Raw genomic sequence first — 19,810 nt, forward strand, 5'->3', positions numbered from 1 at the left:
CCTCATTTTGTGCCATTTCCTGTTTGTTCCCAATATTCCACACACACACACGGTCTGCCGTTAGTTCCTTCATAACGGAACAAGAACTAACTCCTAGCAATACTTTAAAATTCAGCTTAAATGTCACTTTTATAATGAGGTTTTTCATGACCTCCATCTTCTGTCAGTGACCTCATATTATATCTTCATGTTACATCTTTTTACGTGAATTCTTCTTTAAAGTACCAACTATACAGGTACTGGGAGGGGTGGGGATGAGCAATCAGTATTCTAATTTGGGAATTATTCTCAGACCACATAATATATAAGACTATGGCATAAAAGGAGATCCGTCCTGAGTGTTCTTTGGAAGGAATGATACTAAAGCTGAAGCTCCAGTACTTTGGCCACTTCATGGGAAGGGTTGACTCATTGGAAAAGACTCTGATGCTGGGAGGGATTGGGGGCAGGAGGAGAAGGGGACGACAGAGGATGAGATGGCTGGATGGCATCACGGACTCGATGGACGTGAGTCTGAGTGAACTCCGGGAGTTGGTGATGGACAGGGAGGCCTGGCGTGCTGTGATTCATGGAGTAGCAAGAAGTCGGACATGACTGAGTGACTGAACTGATAAAAATTATTATGAAATCATATGTGTATATGTGGCCCCATAAATAGCTTTTAGTGGTTTCATAATCTGGCTGTTGTTCCTTCTCTCCTCTTCCAGAAATATATCTCAGAAATGGAGCTTTTGCATCTCTCTGCTATTAGCTATGCCTTGATCCCAAGAAGAAATCTGACATTCTGTTCATATCACCATGACGCGCACATGGGGTACATGTTTCAGGAATGGAAGACAGAACATTTAGCACATAGGATTTTTTTTTTTCCTTCTCTGGTCCAAGCAATTCCAATTTACATGGTCTTAAAAAATATTCACCCAGTGTTACTGCCATGTATGACTCAAACTAAGATTGTCAGAAATGGTGAACTGTTAAATTTAAAGTAATAAAATCCATGAGCTCCCCAAATGCCTCCATTGTATGCTGTCATATAAAAGGTTAATTTATACCAATCAGTTAATTTATTAAGAACAGAAAGGGCATATTGAGGTAACAACTGCAACATGATTTTTTCAGTTGTAAGTAAAACTAACAGAAAGTTCTGACCCTTCATTACTTGCCTCACTCCTTTGTCATAAAGGAAAAAGTTGCTTCAAGGAAACCTTATTTCTTTCATTTATAATCAGAATCTTTTAACAGAAAGTACTATGTAAAGACTTGATGAATTACCCGCCCCTGAGATTCAAGTTATATTGGTAGCATTTATTTTTTTCCGATAATATTGAGTCAACAATAATTTATTTAAAATAAGGTGACTGTCTTTAAAAAAAAACCCAATGATTCCTAGATAAGTTATCAAAAGATAGTATTTCACTTTTGAGTCAAGTGCTGGGTTATTATATTAACTTGTGAAAACAAGTTACTATATCTTTCACTTTGAATATTATCTATAAGCTTTCTAGAAAATTTAAGAGTTTAGAAGTCCATACCAAAAGTATACCAAATGGTATGGTAGATTATTAAGTTAGGCAAAATTCTCTTTAATATTTCAGCAGTATAGTGATATTCTAAGCAATTAGTCTGTGTAGGGCACTTAGAGAGTTGTTTTGCATGTATTTTTTCTAATTGTAACAGTAACTACGTAAGTAAATGTTATTATTTCCATTTTACAGATAAAGGCACAAAAAAGCCATTTAAAGGCTCATTAGTCATGCTTGTTTATATAAGCAAATTATCATTCTGCTATTTTCACTTAACTACTGTGTGCCATGAGGTACAGTTGCAAACCAGGAAAGAAATAGATTAGAGCTTTATGGCACTCTTTCCAAGCCTGTGGCTGCTTTTAAGTAGGATTCATGCACCCTTGACAGGTTGAAAATTAAATGTGCTTTATAGATAACTGCTTTAAAGGAATGGAAAGTGTGAGTGATGGGTGTCAAACAGTTTGTGTTTCACAGCATCAAATAAATAATGGTTTCTCAGCCTGTTCTGATTCGTGTCATCGTGGAATTCTTATCACCCAAAGCAGCATGCTTCCCATCCTCCCCATTTTCTGTTCCCTATGAAAGCTGAATTATATTTTTTCATTGAGATATAATTCACATACTATAAATTCACCCTTTGAAAGCACACAACTCAGTGGTTTTTAGCATTTTCACGAGGTTCTACCACCATCACCACTGTCTAGTTCTAGAACATCTTCATTACTCCCAAGCGAAACCCTGTACCTTTAAGCAGTCTCTCGCCAATCGCTTTTCCTCACATCCACTGGCAAACACTCAGCTACTTTCTGTCCCTATACACTTGCCTATTCTGGATATTTCTCATAAATTGGTGTTTAGTCGCTGAGTTGTACCCGACTCTTTTGCAACCCCATGGACTATAGCCCACCAGGCTCCTCTGCCCATGGGATTTTCCAGGCAAGAATACTGGAGTGGGGTGCCATTGCCTTCTCCAGGGGATCTTCCTGGCCCAGGGATCAAACCTGAGTCTCTTGCACTGGCAGGTAGACTCTTTACTACTGAGTCACCAGGGAAACCCACAGTTTCATGTGAGTAGAATCATATGTGGCCTTTTGTGTCTGGCTGCTTTCACTTAGCATAACAACTTCAAGGTACATGAATTTTGTATCATGTATTAGTATGTCCTTTCTTTTTATGACTGGATAGTATTCTACTGTACGGATATATCTCATTTCTTCATCCATTCATCAGCTGATGGCTCTGGGGTTTCCCACTTGCGGCAATTTTGGCTAAGGTAGCTATGAATATTCCTCTGTAAGTTTCTGTGTGAACTTGCTTTCATTTATCATGGGTAGATAATTTAGATCTTTCCTGTCATTTTTTCATTGCTTCCCCGCCCCCCCCCCCAGCTTCAGGAATGCCCAGAACAATAGGAACTCTGAATCCTTAGCCAAGCGTGATATGCCATCGGCTGCCACATGTCCTGAAACTGATCTCCATTTGCCTGTCTTTCCCCAGAACCACCCATTGGCAAGATGCACCCCCCACATGGCAGCGTCACTCCTCAGAAGAACAGCAACCTGCTGGTGATCATCGTGGTCACCGTTGGCATCATCACAGTGCTCGTGGTGGTGGCAGTGGCCGTGATTTGCACCCGGCGTTCTTCAGCCCAGCAGAGAAAGTAGGTAACAGCGGATTGCCAGAGAAAAGTCACTGTTTGACCTGAATGCCATTTTTTTTAAATGTTTAAATTTTTGGCTGCCACTGGCCTTCGTTGCTACGTGCAGGATCTTTACTTGCAGCCTGTGGGATCTTAGTTCCCTGACCAGGGGTGGAACATGTATCCCCTGCAGTGGAAGCATGGAGCCCTAACTGCTGGACCGCTGGGGAAGTCCTGAATGCCATCTTTCTGAGTTAGATTTTTGATGGCTCTCTTCTGTGCACGTTCATGACTCACCATGCATTCTTTATCTCCTCTCCTGACCTGGGCAAAAATCCTGCCTTTTGTCCATTCTAGGCCCATAAAATAAGTGGGTGAGGAAAAGGCTTGCAGACGTAATAGCAGAATCCACCTGGACGAACACTTTGCATGTCTCTTTGATTTTACTTCTTTTTTTTTTTTTAATTTTGACTGCAATGGGTCTTCGCTGAGTGTGCTCCTCCCTGGTGGTAGTGTGCAGGAGCCCAGCAGTTGTGGCACACGGGCTCTCTACTTGTGGCACATGGGTTTCTCTCGTTGTGGGATCCTAGTTGGCCAGCTAAGATGCAGGGCTCAAACCTGTGTCCCCTACATTGGAAGATGGGTTCCTAACTGCTGGGCTAGCAGGGAAGGCCCTGATTTTAATCCTTGAGACCAGATTCTCATGTTCAAGTGAGGGTAGCTGTTCCTTAAGTAACACTTAGAGAATGAACTTCACCATGTCCCTACTTATGACTCTCTCTGCAATTATGGATGAAAGGTTGGAGATGTGTGTTCATCTAAAAGTACTGATTTATCCTTTTGACGTGGAGGTTCATAGGCATTTAGTCAGTGCCTATCACATGAATGATTGAGTGTAGAATAGTTACAAAGTCAGCATAGTTACAATGCTATGGTGTGTGTATTTTGGAGGCAGTAGTTAGGATGGAAGAGAGATTCCAGAAATTCAAAATGATTCAGATTGCCTGGCTCTGGTTCAGAAATTAAAAATTTTGAGGGTCTTAAAAATATTTTCATATCATGCTCCTTTAGGTAATAATATATACGAGAATGATACATCAAAGTACAAAGTTTGAAATGGAAAAGAAGTTTGAGTCAGCTTATCGCCTCCCAGCAATACCGTCTAACCAGCATATTACCCTTGTACCAGCCAGTTGTGAGAACCAGCAATAATCTTCTGGTTGTTTTATGCCTCTTTGCCTGCCTAGCACTTTTCAAATTCAGCCTGATACGGTTTTTCTCACCTGTGCTTTTCTCACTGGATTGTCTATAGTAGGCTCTTCCCTTAATTTTTGTTTGTTTTTGGCCTGAGGCATGGTGCTCTGCATGCCTGAGGCATGGACTCACAGGTGGCCGGTGTGACAACTACATACAACACACACTGCTAGAGAAAGATTCTCTAGCAAATAATTTTCTGTCTTTCCTGGCAAATACCTCAGCTTTTCTCTCTTTTAAAAAAATCCTATGATCCTGTTTGTTGATTTCTTCTGTATTTTCTAGCATTTTTAAGTAAAGTATTTAGTAACAATATACATGAGGATTTCCATAGGGTAGAAAGTAAAATAAAGATATAGAAGCAGTCTTTGCATTTCATTTATTTAGATGGCATGTCAAATTTTATATCCAGCTGCATTCATTTGACTAGACTGTCTTGAAGCTGATGATAGCTGGTGTGCAGGTCCATTGTTCCCCAATAGGAAACCAGACAGAGTGAGATTTACAGGGTAGGTCTCCTGTGTAAGCTTTCAGGGAAGTCTTAAGGCTTCCCAGATGGTTCAGATGGTAAGGAATCTGCCTGCAGTGCGGGAGACCCAGATTCAGTCCCTGGGTTGGGATGATCCCCTGGAGAAGGGAAGGGCCATCCACTTCAGTATTCTTGTCTGGAGAATTCCATGCACAGATGAGCCTGGTGGACTACAGCCCATGGAGTCACAGAGAGTCAGACAAGATTGAGCAACTAACACACACAATCACAACACACACAATCACACACTGAGCTTCTAGAGTGCTGGGCACTTAGTAAGCTTCTGGGGGAAAATCACTGTGATTGAGTAAGTCATTAAACAATCTCTTGGTCCAGCAATCCCAGGAAAGGGCTTTTGTAAACAAATCACAGTGGAAAATCAAAGCCTCAGGTCTCTGAGGCAGAGCTAAGATTCACTGAAATGGACACAAGGAGGGTGGTGGTTTCAGACCTTACTTCATGCCAGTTTTAAAAACACGGAGGCATTCACTAAAACTAATTGAATGAACTGAATCATCTGTAGTGTGGTATTTTGTCTTCATCATGTTCATCGCTGTAAGAAGAATGTCTGAGGGTCTTACTGATTAGATGAACTGGATTCCTGAGCCTATCTTGTTTCTCCACAGAGAAGAATGCTAGTCTTCTCCATATTACAAATGTGAGATTTGATGCTATTTTGAGAAACTCTCAAATTGTCCTAAACCGCACCTTAAGCACTTTGTTAGGAGCTTAAACGATTTTTTTTTTTTTAGGAAGAGAAGAGGCTGAACCCTGGAGTGGCTTGTTTATATTTTGATTTACTTTTTGAATTAATTAATTAATTTGGCTGTATCAGGTCTTAGTTGCGCTACGGGGAATCTTTGTTGCGTCCTGAGCGGGCTCAGGAGTTGCAGTACACGGGCTCCAGAGGACAGGGGCTCAGTGGTTGGTGCACACAAGCTTAGTTGTTCCAGATCATGTGGGATTGTTTTTTAAAAAGTTAAGTAATCTGTTTATTTATGGCTGCACTGGGGTCTTCGTTGGTGCCCTAGGGCTTTCTCTAGTTGCGGACGGCGGGCTACTGTCTGGTTGCAGAGCCCAGGCTCTTCGATGTGGCTTCTCTTACTGCAGAGCATGGGGTCTAGGCACACAGGCTTCAGTGGCTGTAGCATGAGAGCTCAGTACCTGTGGCTCGCAGGCCCTAGAACATGCAGGCTTCAGTGAGTCCAGCATGTGGGCTCAGTAGCAGCGGAGCTCTGTGACGTGTGGAATCTTCCTGGACCAGGGACCAAACCCATGTCTTCTGCACTGGCAGGCAGATTCTTGTCGACTGTACCACCAGGGGGGCTGAGCATGTGGAATCACAGTTTCCCAACCGGGGATCAAACATGTCCTCTGTGTGGCAAGGTGGGTTCTTAGCCGCTGGGCTACCAGGAAAGTCCCTGGCTTGCTTTTAAAATTAGGAAATGAATGAAAGAATAAATCACTCCATGAATGATTGAAAGTCTGAAGAAAGTTAATCTATGGTTCCTATGCTACTGCGCCTTAGGTTTTTCCTCATCCTGTCTCCAACATCTCTTAATATTTACTTGGCATCTTGGTCTCTTTGTTTGGATGTGTTAACAAAAAAAAAAAAATACTTCTCCTTTAAGATATTTTTGAGTTTTAATTTAGCTTTTTTTGATTTTGCTGAGAACCTCTCCCCATACCACCACCATTGAACTTCATAGAACAAATCAAATAATGCAGATGAAAGCAAAATCAATTCTAATTTGAAACAGAAATAATGTCCATTACAGGCCTCTCAGAAATGGGAGTTTAATGTGATTAATAAGGTGACGTGGGAAACATCCATGGGCTTCTTCAATATTTCTTTATCTAGAACTGCTGGAGGATGTAAATTGTCTTTGTGTTTTATTGGAGGACTTGAATTATATCCAAATGGATTTGGAGCATATTTTTGTGTACTATCAGTAATACTTCATTCACGTTAGTGTCTACACATTTTGTTCTGTGATTTATATAATGATGAGGTAATGAGCTAGCTTGTTTGGCTCATATTCTAGTTGGTAAGGTTTTATGTTATAAAATAGCTAACAGAAGTTAGAACCCAAGTTCTAGTTCTGATTAGATCACCTCTTTAATTAAATTAATGGTGTTTAATTAAACCTAAATGAAGACCTAATCTCTGAATGTCAGTTTCCTCAAATAAAGTGAAACTGAAAGTCACTCAGTCATGTCTGACTCTTTGTGACCCCATGGACTATACAGTCCATGGAATTCTCCAGGCCAGAATACTGGAGTGGGTAGCCTCTCCCTTCTCCAGGGGTTCTTCCCAACCCAGGGATCGAACCCAGGTCTCCCACATTGCAGGTAGATCCTTTATCAGCTGAGCCAGAAGGGAAGCCCTTCCTCAAAGAAGTGGGAATAAATACTTTCTATCAACTCTCTACCACCAAAATTCCACAAGGACTACGACTAAATTATAGAATCTCATGGTAGCATTTAGATTCAAATTTCCATGTAATAAAAATAACTTTACATTTCCTTTTTGGTTATGAATTTAAATTTTTACTACTTTGAAGAGACTTCCCTTGCACATCTTGAATTAGTGAGATCATAGTAGAATATCATAGTATGAAAATGTTATGTGTGTGTGTGTTTCCCTCAGTGTTTTAAAAATTATTTATTTTAATTGGAGGATACTTATAATATTGTAATGGTTTTTGCCCTGTATCAACCTAGATGTCCATCGGCAGATAAATGGATAAGGAAGCTGTGGTACATATATACAATGGAATACTACTCAGCTAGAAAAAGGAACACATTTGAGTCAGTTCTAATGAAGTAGAAAATTTGTGTTTTCAGGCTTAAATTGATAGGGAATTTCAGGGCTTTTTTTTAATGAAGTAATACTATTTCCCTGGCTAAAATGTAGAATATTTATTATGAATTAGAATGTATCTATAGATACTAAAGGCAAAATATTTGACAAAGAGACTATCCTGGAAATTCTGGACACATGACTACCACATGGACACATGGGTAGAGTTGTCTGAATACGTTAAATTTGAATGTGTGCTACAGTCTGGAGTAGAATGGGTGCCCAACCGATTTGGTTCTTACCTGTTCGCATCCCCAGCAGACCAATTAAAAATGAAGACAGAAACTCTTCTTAGAGTTACAGATTATTTGCAAAGTAAGGAACAGATAGCAAATAAGGAGTCAGTAAAGAAACCTTGAAATATTTCCGGGTCAATAGTAACAAATTTTTATTACTGCAAATCAAGTTATTACTATGCTTAGTGTGTGCTCTACAAAGTAACAAATCTGCTTACTGTTAACTCTTGAGATAAAAACGTTTCTGCAATTTCCCAGGGACTTCCTGGTGTTTTACCTGTATCTGTTACCATTTAGTCCTTTCTTCTTTTTCAGTTTTCTGATGTGCCATGCCCCAGGGCGTGCTCCTTGCTCCAGTGATGCAAAAGCCATGTCATTTTTTTTTCATTCATTTTTTAATTCCTAGTATCTCTTTGATCTTCACATTTCTAGTCCTTAGTTCTTTTCTTGGCACATTTACCATCCATAAATGTTCACTGAATAAACAAAGGGATACATGTTGTGAAACAATGGATGATGTTGGAGAAGGGGAGTAAAGAGAGTTTTTGCTCCTGTATCAGTGGAGGAAACCAGTTCACACACAGGGAGCATCTGGTCAGCTCAGTTAGACAGACAGTGATTAATGCAAGGTGAGTGGTGTTGAGAAAGATGAGGGGGCGTGATTTAGCTATTTTAAGATTATATTGACCTAAATTGGTCAGGAGGGTTTCCTGAAGAAGATAGACTTGAAGGGATCTTTAGTAGTTTGTAAGTAAATAGCACTGTGAAGGCATTGTGGGCAGAAGATTGGATGGATGGAGGGATGGATGGATGGATGGATGGATGACTACTAGCTGTCTAGACTGATAGAGAAATCCATAGATAGGACAAATAAGACCTCATCAGAATTTGATCATGCTGTGGAAGCTTTGCCATAGTATGAGAAAGAGCAGGCAGAACCTTGAAGATTCCTTGCTCTGCCTTTATTCAAGAACACGTGGATGGGAAGAGACCCTGCAGCTATTTTTGGAAGCCAAGATTACTGGTACCTAGAAAAAAAGGTGTGTGTGTGTGTGTGTTGGGGCGGGAAAGATGGCATAACTAATGCTCCTGCAGGGCAGGAGACATGGGTTCAATCCCTGGGTGGGGAAGATCCCCTGGAGGAGGGCATGGCAACCCACTCCAGTGTTCTTGCCTGGAGAATCCCATGGACAGAGGAGGCCTGGTGGCTACAGTCCACGGGGTCACAAAGAGTCAGACACAACTGAAGTGACAGCACACATGAGCACGCACGCGTTCTGCATCTAATATGAAAACCTAGCTTGATACGAAACGAAGAAAATCTGGTTTTCTTTCACTGAAGACAGTGCTTCTCAAAGTTTTGGTGCATCAGATTTCCCTCGAGGGCTGTTAAAACACAGCCTGCTGGGTCTCAACGCCATTTGCAAGTTTCTGATGGGGCAGGAATTGCAAATGTGCATTTCTGACAGTTTCCAAGGTAATGCCAGTTCTGCTGGTCCAAGGACCAGACATCGGGAACCAGTGCACTGGGCTCGTCTCCGTACAGGATTCCAGTGGTGAGATAGAGGAACTGGGGACAAAATAGGCGGCAGTTATTTAGTCAGGGAACTAGCAGATAGAGAAAAGGTTCACGTGACAGTTGTTCCTACAGGTTTTAGGACAAACTCCACACAGTTTAGTTATGAGCAGATGCCAGTTTTATTCTAGCCCTGCTACATGGACCACTGGGTTACTACCAGCAGGGGAGGGACCCCTCTCCAAGGCCAGAGATTTCTCTCTTGAGAAGAGACATTATAGAAAACAGAAGAGGTTAGATGGTCTGTCAGAACATATACAAAAAGGAAATAAAGTCTGCTTAGAAGTCTTTAGGTTGTTGACAACTGTCAGCTGAGTGGATGAGTAGCTTCTCGGAAGTGGATCATGATCTGATTAAAATCCATCAGAAAAATACTTATGCATTTTATCAGGAATAATAATTTGTTTCCAAGTGGAGGTTATAAATCATAACATACTAAAAAGGTTCTGCCTTGAACAGATTTAGAACTTTTTTAAAATAGGATATGCCTGGAGATGCTTGGTACTGAAGTCGTGGGGACTGTAAATGAATGAATGAATTAGGCGTGAACATAAGCAAGGGAGCCAGAATTCATCATTTCCTTCCAGTTTCATAAATTATTTGACAAACATCTTTACCACAAGCTATTTAAATATTGAGTTATCATGGCCATTCTGACGATTTTGTCCTAGATTTGGGAACTGGTGTGCCCCTGTATGAAGTCATGGGCACCAGGGTTTAACTTATTTAGCATTGTGATATGTTAGAAAGATACTTGGGTGAAATCTCCCAGTTTGAAAATGGCATGAAGTTCTTCTAAATGACCAGAGATGGATTACACAAAGAGTTATGTGTGAACTGCAAACTCGTTTCCTGTGGGCCGGTGAAGTGTACGGAAATGAGTTCAGGGAATAAATGGTTAGTAAGAGAGTTATTATCTTAAAAACAAGAAAATGATCTAGGGGCTATTATAAACCATTGTCTAGAGTCAGTGTGAGGCTACTGCCAGGAAATCAGCAAATTTTAGATACTTGGGAAAATATTAGAGCAGAAAACCCTACATATTTTTTCCCACTAAATAGATATGAGGAGAAGGCAATGGCACCCCACTCCAGTACTCTTGCCTGGAAAATCCCATGGACAGAGGAGCCTGGTAGGCTGCAGTCCATGGGTCGCAAAGAGTCGGACACGACTGAGCGACTTACTTTCACTTTTCACTTTCATGCATTGGAGAAGGAAATGGCAACCCACTCTAGTATTCTTGCCTGGAAAATCCCAGGGACGGGGGAGCCTGGTAGGCTGCCATCTATGGGGTCGCACAGAGTTGGACATGACTGAAGTGACTTAGCAGCAGCAGCAGCAAATAGATATGAAGTCTGGATTTCTTTCTTTATATCCTCATCAGCCTAGCTGAAGAAAGACAAAAAACATTAAGAAATATGAACAGATCACAGCAAATCATAGAACAAACATGTACTAATGGCCTAATATGTACAAAGCATCTTATCCAGCAATTGGGGAACCAAAGTCATTCTCAGTGGCCTTGAATAGGATACAGAGTCTCCACTGAGAGCAGTTTGTTTGAACCATTTAGCTCACAGGAAAGCAGTTATGCTCGTAAGCCATTCATTTCACGTGAGGAAACACAAAGAGGTACTTCTCTGGGCTTCTGCCAAAGGTTAGCTTTTAACTGTCTGAATTCTGCCTTATGAAGCAATGTTATTATTTTAAGAGAAACAGAAGCTACAAGCAGAGATTTAAAAATTTATAAAACTATAGTGCAGAGGTTGAAAACCATTTCTAAAAAAGGCCCAGGAATAAATATTTTAGCCTTTGTGGGCCATATGGTATTTGTTGTAACTCTTCAACAATGCAATGCAAATGAATGAGCTTGGCAGGTTTCCAATAAAACTTTATTTACAAAAACAGGCACTGCAGGCTTCTGCTACGGGCCGGAGAAGATGCTGAGTTCGGTATGGTGGTGGCTGTGTTGCCTCCTGCTGGGCTTGCTGGAGGCCCTGAGCCCCAGCCCTGGGGAGCCCGCTGTGTAGAGCCGGTGAATGCGGTGCTGTGTGGGCAGAACCTGGTGTTGATGGGAGCCATTTTCAACCTTCTGCTGGTGACCGTGATCCTTATGGCATTTTGTGTCTACAAGTCCATCTGGCGCCAGGGATAGCTGAGCAAATAAGTCCTTCCATGAGCATTTGGAAACAGAATAAGTTGAGCTGCACAGGGGTCAGTGGAGAAGTTGAAATCAGAACTTTCCTGCTTGGAAATAATCTTTGGTCTGGATAGTTGGTAAATTCTGAATGATTTGGGGGGGAAAAAATCTAGCTGTTATCTCATCGTAATGCTGGAATGCAAGCATTGGGCATTGATTCTGCTTCTCATTGTTTCTTTTTATACTTCCCTGGTAAGGGCTTTCCATGTTACACTAGTGGTAAAGAACCTGCCTGCCAATGCAGGAGATGTAAGAGACGTGGGTTCGATCCCTGGGTCAGGAAGATCCTCTGCAGGAGATCATGGCAACCCAATCTAATATTCTTGCCTGGAGAATCCCATGGAGCCTGGTGGGCTAGTACATAGGGTCTCAAAGAGTCGGACATGACTGAAGCGACTTAGCATGTACTTGTTTAAAGTAAGACCTGAAGCTCCAGGGTTCAGTGTGAAGATGGAGAGCTTAAGAGAAAGAAAATATCACTTTGTGAGTGATGTAAAAACCACACTGGAAAAGACTAATCATTAGTGTTTGAAAATATTAAGAAGGGAAACACCTAACACCCTCATTCCCTACTTTAGAACCAACTGGTCACAGTGGGTTAAGAATCACAGGTGTTTGTAGATATCCCAAGTTGGCCAAAATGCTCCATTTTCAAAGCAGCATCAGCTGTGGGTAACGTAGGCTGCCACTCCTCTCACTGCACAGAGCTCTGAGCTCAGACGCCCTCTCTGAAGTTGGGGTCACACAGGTAGGCAGGGGCACCCTTGGGCTGGGAGGTTCTGGTGGGGAGAAGGGGGCTAGAAGTGTTAGCAGTTGGCCCGTCTGTAAAAGAACTCATCCCGCTTGAACACATTGATCTCCTTGCCCTACACCAAAATCTTCCCAGCCCATAGCCTGGAAGCCAGAGCAGTTTCTGTGATTTGGAAAAAGAGACTTCCCAGGAGCTCTTTTCAGCCCTGGGTGGGGAGGGCACAGCAGAAATGCGTATTCCACATAGGAGGCAGAGTGGTGGTGGGTGTGTGTTTACACAAACTTAATTCCAGCTTTGAAAAGGCTGCTTTTCCTTTGCACTGTTGGTGCACTGGAATTCTCCTCCACAGAAATGATACTTTTGTACTTACAGTATTTATTATATTTTAAAGGTGCTAGGTTTAACTTTGTTATGAAATTAAAATGCTTACCTTGTTTGTGCTCCCTTTAAGCACAGCACTTTTTTTTTTAAAACAACCTGCTCTTAATGTGAAATAACTGATATGGGATACTGTAACTGTTTACCTAAGGATTTTGTTGGTAACTATCATGGAGCCACCAAATCATTCACTGTTCTGTGCTTTTGAGCAAGATGCCAATTAAAACAAAAGTAAAAACTTAAAAAAAAAAAAAAGAAAGAAAGAAAACTACAAGAAAAACCACACAAAAGTAAACAGTGGAGGATGTGGCCTTCAGGTCGTGGTTTACCGAACCCCTGCTCTAGAGATTGGCTAACATAAGCATCGGGTTCTTGACTCAGTCTGCAGGGAACATTGCAATCTCACTGGCCCCAAGAGGAGACTGCTGCTGAAAAACAAATTAAGGATTGCTAAATGCGTAAGCATTTCCTCAGTAATGAGGAAAATAAGAGATGTTTACAGCACAATTCCAAGTGGCTTCTTCTTTTGTCAAAGGATGGGTCTTTAAAAGAAAAAATGGGTCTTACTGTGTTCAAATCCAGACACTTAGTGACTCCAAGAAGAAAGCATTTTATTCTCCTGAGAATGTTTCTGCAGCCTTTTTGTCTTCAAAGGGCCACCTCCCCAGTTGCACAGGAAATTGGACAGCTGAGGTACAGACTTTCTTCTAAGTCCCAGTCTTGGCTGTTGGCACAAATCCGGGCCGTTTCATTTCCATTTGCCCTTTGGAAGCAACTCTGTCATTTAGCTGCTAGACAGATGTTGCCGTCGGGTACCTTATGCCTGGCTCCAAAGAGCGGCATATGGCTCCATCTACCCCACCGTCACCTCGCGCTGAAGCCCGCCGCGGGGACGCTGGCGTGAGGCGCTCCCTGGCAGGCCGCCGGGCCCCGGGGAGGCCGCGCCGCGTCTCCGGAAGGCGGCGAGGCTCCAGGGAAGGAGAGGAAAGGCAGCCGGGCCAGGCTGCCAGCGCCTGGCTTTCACGGGGTTCCTCCTGGGAGCGCTTTTGTTTCCTCTCTCTCGCTTCTGACTTGAATTGACTGAGAAGAAAAAAAAGAGAGAGGAAAAGCCTTCGAATACAGTACTCACATCTGCCTCCTGATTTTGCTCCGTAGGAAACGGGCCACCCACAGCGTTGGCAAAAGGAAGGGCAGCCAGAAGGACCTCCGGCCCCCGGACCTGTGGATCCATCACGAAGAAATGGAGATGAAAAACATCGAGAAGCCGCCAGGCACCGACCCGACGGCGAGAGACTCCCCCATCCAGAGCTGCCAAGACCTCACGCCCGTCAGCCACAGTCAGTCAGAGACGCAGCTGGGGAGCAAAAGCACCTCTCATTCAGGTAACTGGCCTCACTGGCGGCAGGAGAAACATCGCACGCGGAACCCCGCCCAGAGGAGCTCTCGAAGCCCTCTTTGTGTGTGCGAGCCAGTGGTGAAATCATGGCTTTTTGTTTATTGATACTTTGTAACTTACATATGTATGTTATACATAACACGACTTTTTATATCCACACATTATAGTTGAAGGGCTTTCCCAGTGGCTCAGCAGTAAAGAATCTGCCTACCAGTATAGGAGCCGTGTGCGTTCAATCCCTAAGTCAGGAGGATCCCCTGCAGGAGGCCATGGCAACCCATGCCAGTCTTCTTGCCTGGAGGGCTACAGTCCATGGGGTCGCGAAGAGTTAAACATGACTGAAGCAGCTTAGCATGCACACATGCATTATATTTAAAACATAATAAAGGAATAATGGGCCTTCCCAGGTGGCTCACATGGTAAAGAATCTTCCTGCAATGCGGGAGACCTGGGTTTGATCCCTCGGTTGGGAAGATACCCTGGAGGAGGCCTTGGCAATCGACTCCAGTGTTCTTGCCCAGAGAATCCCATAGACAGAGGAGCCTGGAAGGCTACAGCCCATGGGGTCGCAAATGAAGTCAGACATGACTGAGTGACTAGGCACACATGGGAATAATTATCACCACAATTGGACACATATTAAATGGTCATCTTTACAGAAATATATTCTGCAAATTGTGCATATCCTAGAGAATGGTACAATAAAAAAGCAGGAACAGTGAAACAAAATATAAGTAAAATTAGCAGGTTATTGATAAATAAGGAATTTTTCCAAGTTAATCTGAAGTACATAAAATTACTAAGTAATACCATCCCAAATAGAAGAAGGCAATGGCAACCCACTCCAGCACTCTTGCCTGGAAGCTCCCATGGACAGAGGAGCCTAGTAGGCTGAAGTCCATGCTGTCGCTAAGAGTTGGACATGACTGAGCGACTTCACTTTCACTTTTCACTTTCATGCATTGGAGAAGGAAATGGCAACCCATTCCACTATTTTTGCCTGGAGAATCCCAGGGACGGCAGAGCCTGGTGGGCTGCTGTCTATGGGGTCGCACAGAGTTGGACACAGCTGAAGTGACTTAGACTTGCCCGTCATTCTTAGGTCATTTACCAATAGTTAAAGTAACCTGATGTAAATTTGGTTGATTCACTGGATTTACTTTTTATTCTGTCATCTTGTCAACTGCCTTGTATAATTGTGATGCTTCCTGAAACTTCTAAGAGACAGGAGGCAATCCAGTTAGGACATACAGAAATGTGGAGGTTAAATGAACCAAACGCATTTTGTTACACCTTGAACAGAAGTTTTGTCAAGGCAAAATTTGAAGGCATTTGTACATATTTTACTTCCCTGTGTCTTTGAAAAGTTGATTTTAAATTTTGTGTCAATCCCTTGCTTTAAAAAAAAGTCACTTCAGGGACACTCGAAGTATGAAAACATCAACTATTCTGTTACTTTGCCTTGAATACCATGGAGATCAACTGTCATCCCCACACAATCACATTATATGATCACTCTGCAGTTCACTCACTCAGTCTTGTCTGACTCTGCGACCCCATGGACTGCAGCACGCCAGGCTTCCCTGTCTGTCACCAACTCCCGGAGCTTGCTGAAACTCACTAACCTAGTCAAATGGAGTCTCCCTGAAGGCTCTGTTGGTGTACAAAGTGATCTAAAGGAAAAAAAAAAAGAGCCTGCTGTTTAATGATTTGGTGCAGAACAATCCATGTCCAGGAATAACTTAGAAATAAATGAATCGCCAGTCTAGGTTTGATGCAGGATACAGAATGCTTGGGGCTGGTGCACTGGGATGACCCAGAGAGATGGTATGGGGAGGGAGGTGGGAGGGGGGTTCAGGATTGGGAACACATGTACACCCGTGGTGGATTCATAGTGATGTATGGCAAAGCCAGTACAGTATTGTAAAGTAAAATTTAAAAAAAAATTTAAAAAGAAATAAACAGAAAATGGTTATTAGGATATTTCACTTTCTATGGGCCCTAATAGTTTCAAAATGCTTATGGGAAGTTGCATAATCAACCCAATACCCTTATCAAGAAATGACTTGGTCAATTCATTGGGTATTTTCAGAATCAGTAGCTGGTTTTATTTTGGTTTGGTTTTTTTGTGTAGGAAATTAGAAGTGTATTATACCACTGCTAAATATATTAATAATCCAAATAGACTTTGGAAAACACAACTATATGAGTAACCCTTATGAATCAGTTGTCTATGGAAATAGATTCAATAAAAAATGCTCATTCATTTATCTGGATTAGTTTTCTCCAGACAATTTAGCTTTTTAAAAAAAAAAAAAAAAACAAATTTTATTGGAGTATAGTTGCTTTACAATATTGTTATTTTCTGTTGTACAGCCAAGTAAATCAGCTATCTATATACACATACCTTCTTCCTTTTGGACTTCCTTCCCATTTAGGTCACATTGAGCACTGAGTAGAGTTCCCTGTGCGAGAGAGCAGGTTCTCGTTAGTTGTCTATTTTATACATCGTATCAATAGTGGGTGTATACATACACATACATGTCAGCCCATCTCCCAGTACATCCCTTACCCCCTCCTTTCTCCTTAGCAGCCATATGTTTGTTCTGTATGCCTGTTTCTCTGTTTCTACTTTGTAAATAACATCATCTATACCAATTTTTTCAAATTCCACATACATGCGTTAATATACCATATTGTTTTTCTCTTTCTGACTTAACCTCACTCTATATGCCATTCTTTAGGGCCATCCATATCTCTACAAGTGACCCAGTGTTGTTCCTTTTTATGGCCAAGTAATACTCCGTTTTATATATGTACCACATTCTCCTTATCCTGGACGTTTAGGCTGTCTCCATGTCCTGGCTATTGTAAGGTTCAGCCGCTGCGTCTTGAAGGTCCCCTGGAGAAGGAAGTGCAACCCACTCCAGTATTCTTGCCTGGGAAATCCATGGACAGAGGGACCTGGAGGGCTATAGTCCATGGGGTTTCAGAGAGTCAGACAGGACTTGGTGACTGAACCACATGCATACAAGGAGCCTCCATCCTGTTCTCCATAGTAGCTGTATCAGTCTCCATTCCCACCACCAGTACAAGAGTGTTCCCCTTTCTTCACACCCTCTCCAGTATTTATTGTGTGTAGATTTTGTGATGGTCATTTTGACCAGTGTGAGGTGATATCTCCCCCACCCCCGTTGTAGTTTTGGTTTTTCGTTTCTCTAAGAATTAATGATGTTGAGCATCTTTTCATGTGTTTGTTAGCCATTTGTATGTCTTCTTTGGAGAAATGTCTATTTAGGTCTAAAAAGGACTCCCAACCATATTTTTTGGTTGGGTTGTTTGTTTTTTGGAGCTGCATGAACTATTTCTATATTTTGGAGATTAATCCTTTGTCAGTTGCTATATTTGCAAATATTTTCTCCCATTCTGAGGGTTTTCTTGTCATCTTACTTACGGTTTCCTTTGCTGCACAAAAGCTTTGAAGTTTTAGGTCTTTAATCCATCTTGAGTTAATTTTTGTGTTTGGCGTTAGGGAGTGTTCTAATTTCATTCCTTTGCATGTTGCTGTCCAGTTTTCCCAGCACCATTTATCAAAGAGGCTGTCTTTGCTCCATTGTATATTCTGGCCTCCTTTGCCATAGGTTAGCTGACCATAGCTGTATGGGTTTATCTCTGGGCATTCTATCTTATCCCATTGATCTATATTTTTACTTTTGTGCCAGTATCATACTGTCTGAATTGCTGTTTTAAACCAAATTAAAATATTGTAACTGATTTAAAGTGTAGCTGGTCGACTAGGCTTTCTCACAGTGTCATTCAAATGAAGATTCTAATTGCTGACTTTTTTTTTTTTATCATAAGTATTCCTTTTCTAGACCTTAAGTGATATCTCAAGCAGAGTCCCTAACTTTTCTGTCACTTTCTATCATTAAACCACAGTCCAGTTCCATTAGAAATTAAAATCTGAAATTTAAAGATTCTTTTTCTCCTATGGCCAGACTTTTGACTCTGAGGACTGGGGGGTCACAGTTTGTTTCCTGAATGCTCCAGCACCTTGGAATAAATGGAGCAGTGGGGGTGGGACAGAAGCAGGGAGCTTACTCCATTTCAGAAACGCCTTTAGCCATTCTTCTTACCTCCCTGCTCTTCCTGGTTTTTGTGGGGGTGCAGCCATTGGAGATAAAGAAAAGATGAAAGGAGAAAGTCAGGGTGGGAGGGAAGAGAGCACAGTCTGAAGCTCTTCACTGATTTTCTGGGCACGTGGGCTGACCTCAGGTGGCACCCAGATTCTCAACCTCTTATAAAACACAGTATGAATTATTTACGGGGAACCTGTGGGATGCTTCCTCTGGCCAGTTCCATGATCTGAGATACCTCGTCAGGACTTAACCCTCTCCCCCCAGAAGCAGATATACCTGTCCACCTCACTGGTCTTCTGGAGGGTCAGCTGCTCTCAAGCCTGACCAACTTTCCAGCTGCCCATGTGACCCACAGGAAGCTCCTCTGTCTTTGACAGGCCACATGATGAGAGCGCTCATAATCCACACTGGCTCATCTCTCAGATGTGCTTTGTTCAGTTACCTCTTATCTGTTTGAATAGACACAGGGTAGACCAGCAAGCCTGCTGCCTCAATAAGCTTCTACCCAGGGAATAAATGAAAGGCAGATCTCTTTGGCAGTAACCTCAAGAGTCTGTAGGTGTCTTTTATTCTAGCTTCATTTTATCCTAGCCATCAGGAGAGGAAAAGCACCTCTGTCTCTCACTGGAGGGAATAAAATTGTCTCTCAGGCCTTAGAAGGTTTTGCTAATGATTGCTAGGATACCTCCTTCTTGATTTTCCTTTTCATTATACATATAAATGCTCTGATGACATTTCAGGTCAGTGAGACAGATTTTGATGTCTCTTACCAAGTCTTGGGAAATGTTTAACTCCAAAGGAGAGCCGTTTTATTCAGAGTGAGAAAATAGTTTTGCCCGTTTGACTTTAATTTGAGGACCTTCTCGCCAACTCTGTAGTGATAGGGAAAGCAGTACTTGAGATCCTGTTTGTTAAACTTGACAATACATGAAGTGTTCTTGGTGATGTCCTGGTTAAAAGGACAAAACTATGATTGGAAGAATTAATATCATCAAAATGCCCAAATCACCCAAAGCAATCTATAAATTTAATGCAATCCCTGTCAAAATATCCATGACATTTTTCATAGAATACAACAAATATTCCTAAAATTTATATGGAACCACAAAAGACCTTGAACTATTAAAACAGTCTTGAAAAATAGAACAGAATTGAAGGTTTCAGACTATACTACAGAACTATGGCAATCAATACAGCATGGTACTGGCCCCAAAACAGACAAATAGATCAGTGGACCAGAATAAATAACCCGAAAATAAACCCACACCCATGGTCAATTATACTATGGTCATGACAAGGGAAGCAAGAATACACAAGGAAGAA

The 19,810-nt window shown here is 41.9% G+C and overlaps 1 protein-coding gene across 1 annotated transcript in view; it reads left to right on the forward strand.

Annotated features, from left to right (window-relative positions):
* LOC102173800 (netrin receptor DCC) overlaps positions 1–14,453 on the forward strand; it is a 92,182-nt gene extending 77,729 nt beyond the window's left edge. Inside the window, exons 10-11 of the mRNA XM_018039362.1 lie at positions 3,024–3,186; positions 14,108–14,453. Of these exons, the coding sequence (XP_017894851.1) occupies positions 3,024–3,186; positions 14,108–14,453 (509 nt within the window). The remainder of the gene's footprint in view (positions 1–3,023; positions 3,187–14,107) is intronic.

This window comes from Capra hircus, chromosome 24 (assembly GCF_001704415.2).
Source record: "Capra hircus breed San Clemente chromosome 24, ASM170441v1, whole genome shotgun sequence".
Classification (NCBI taxonomy): Eukaryota; Metazoa; Chordata; class Mammalia; order Artiodactyla; family Bovidae; genus Capra; species Capra hircus.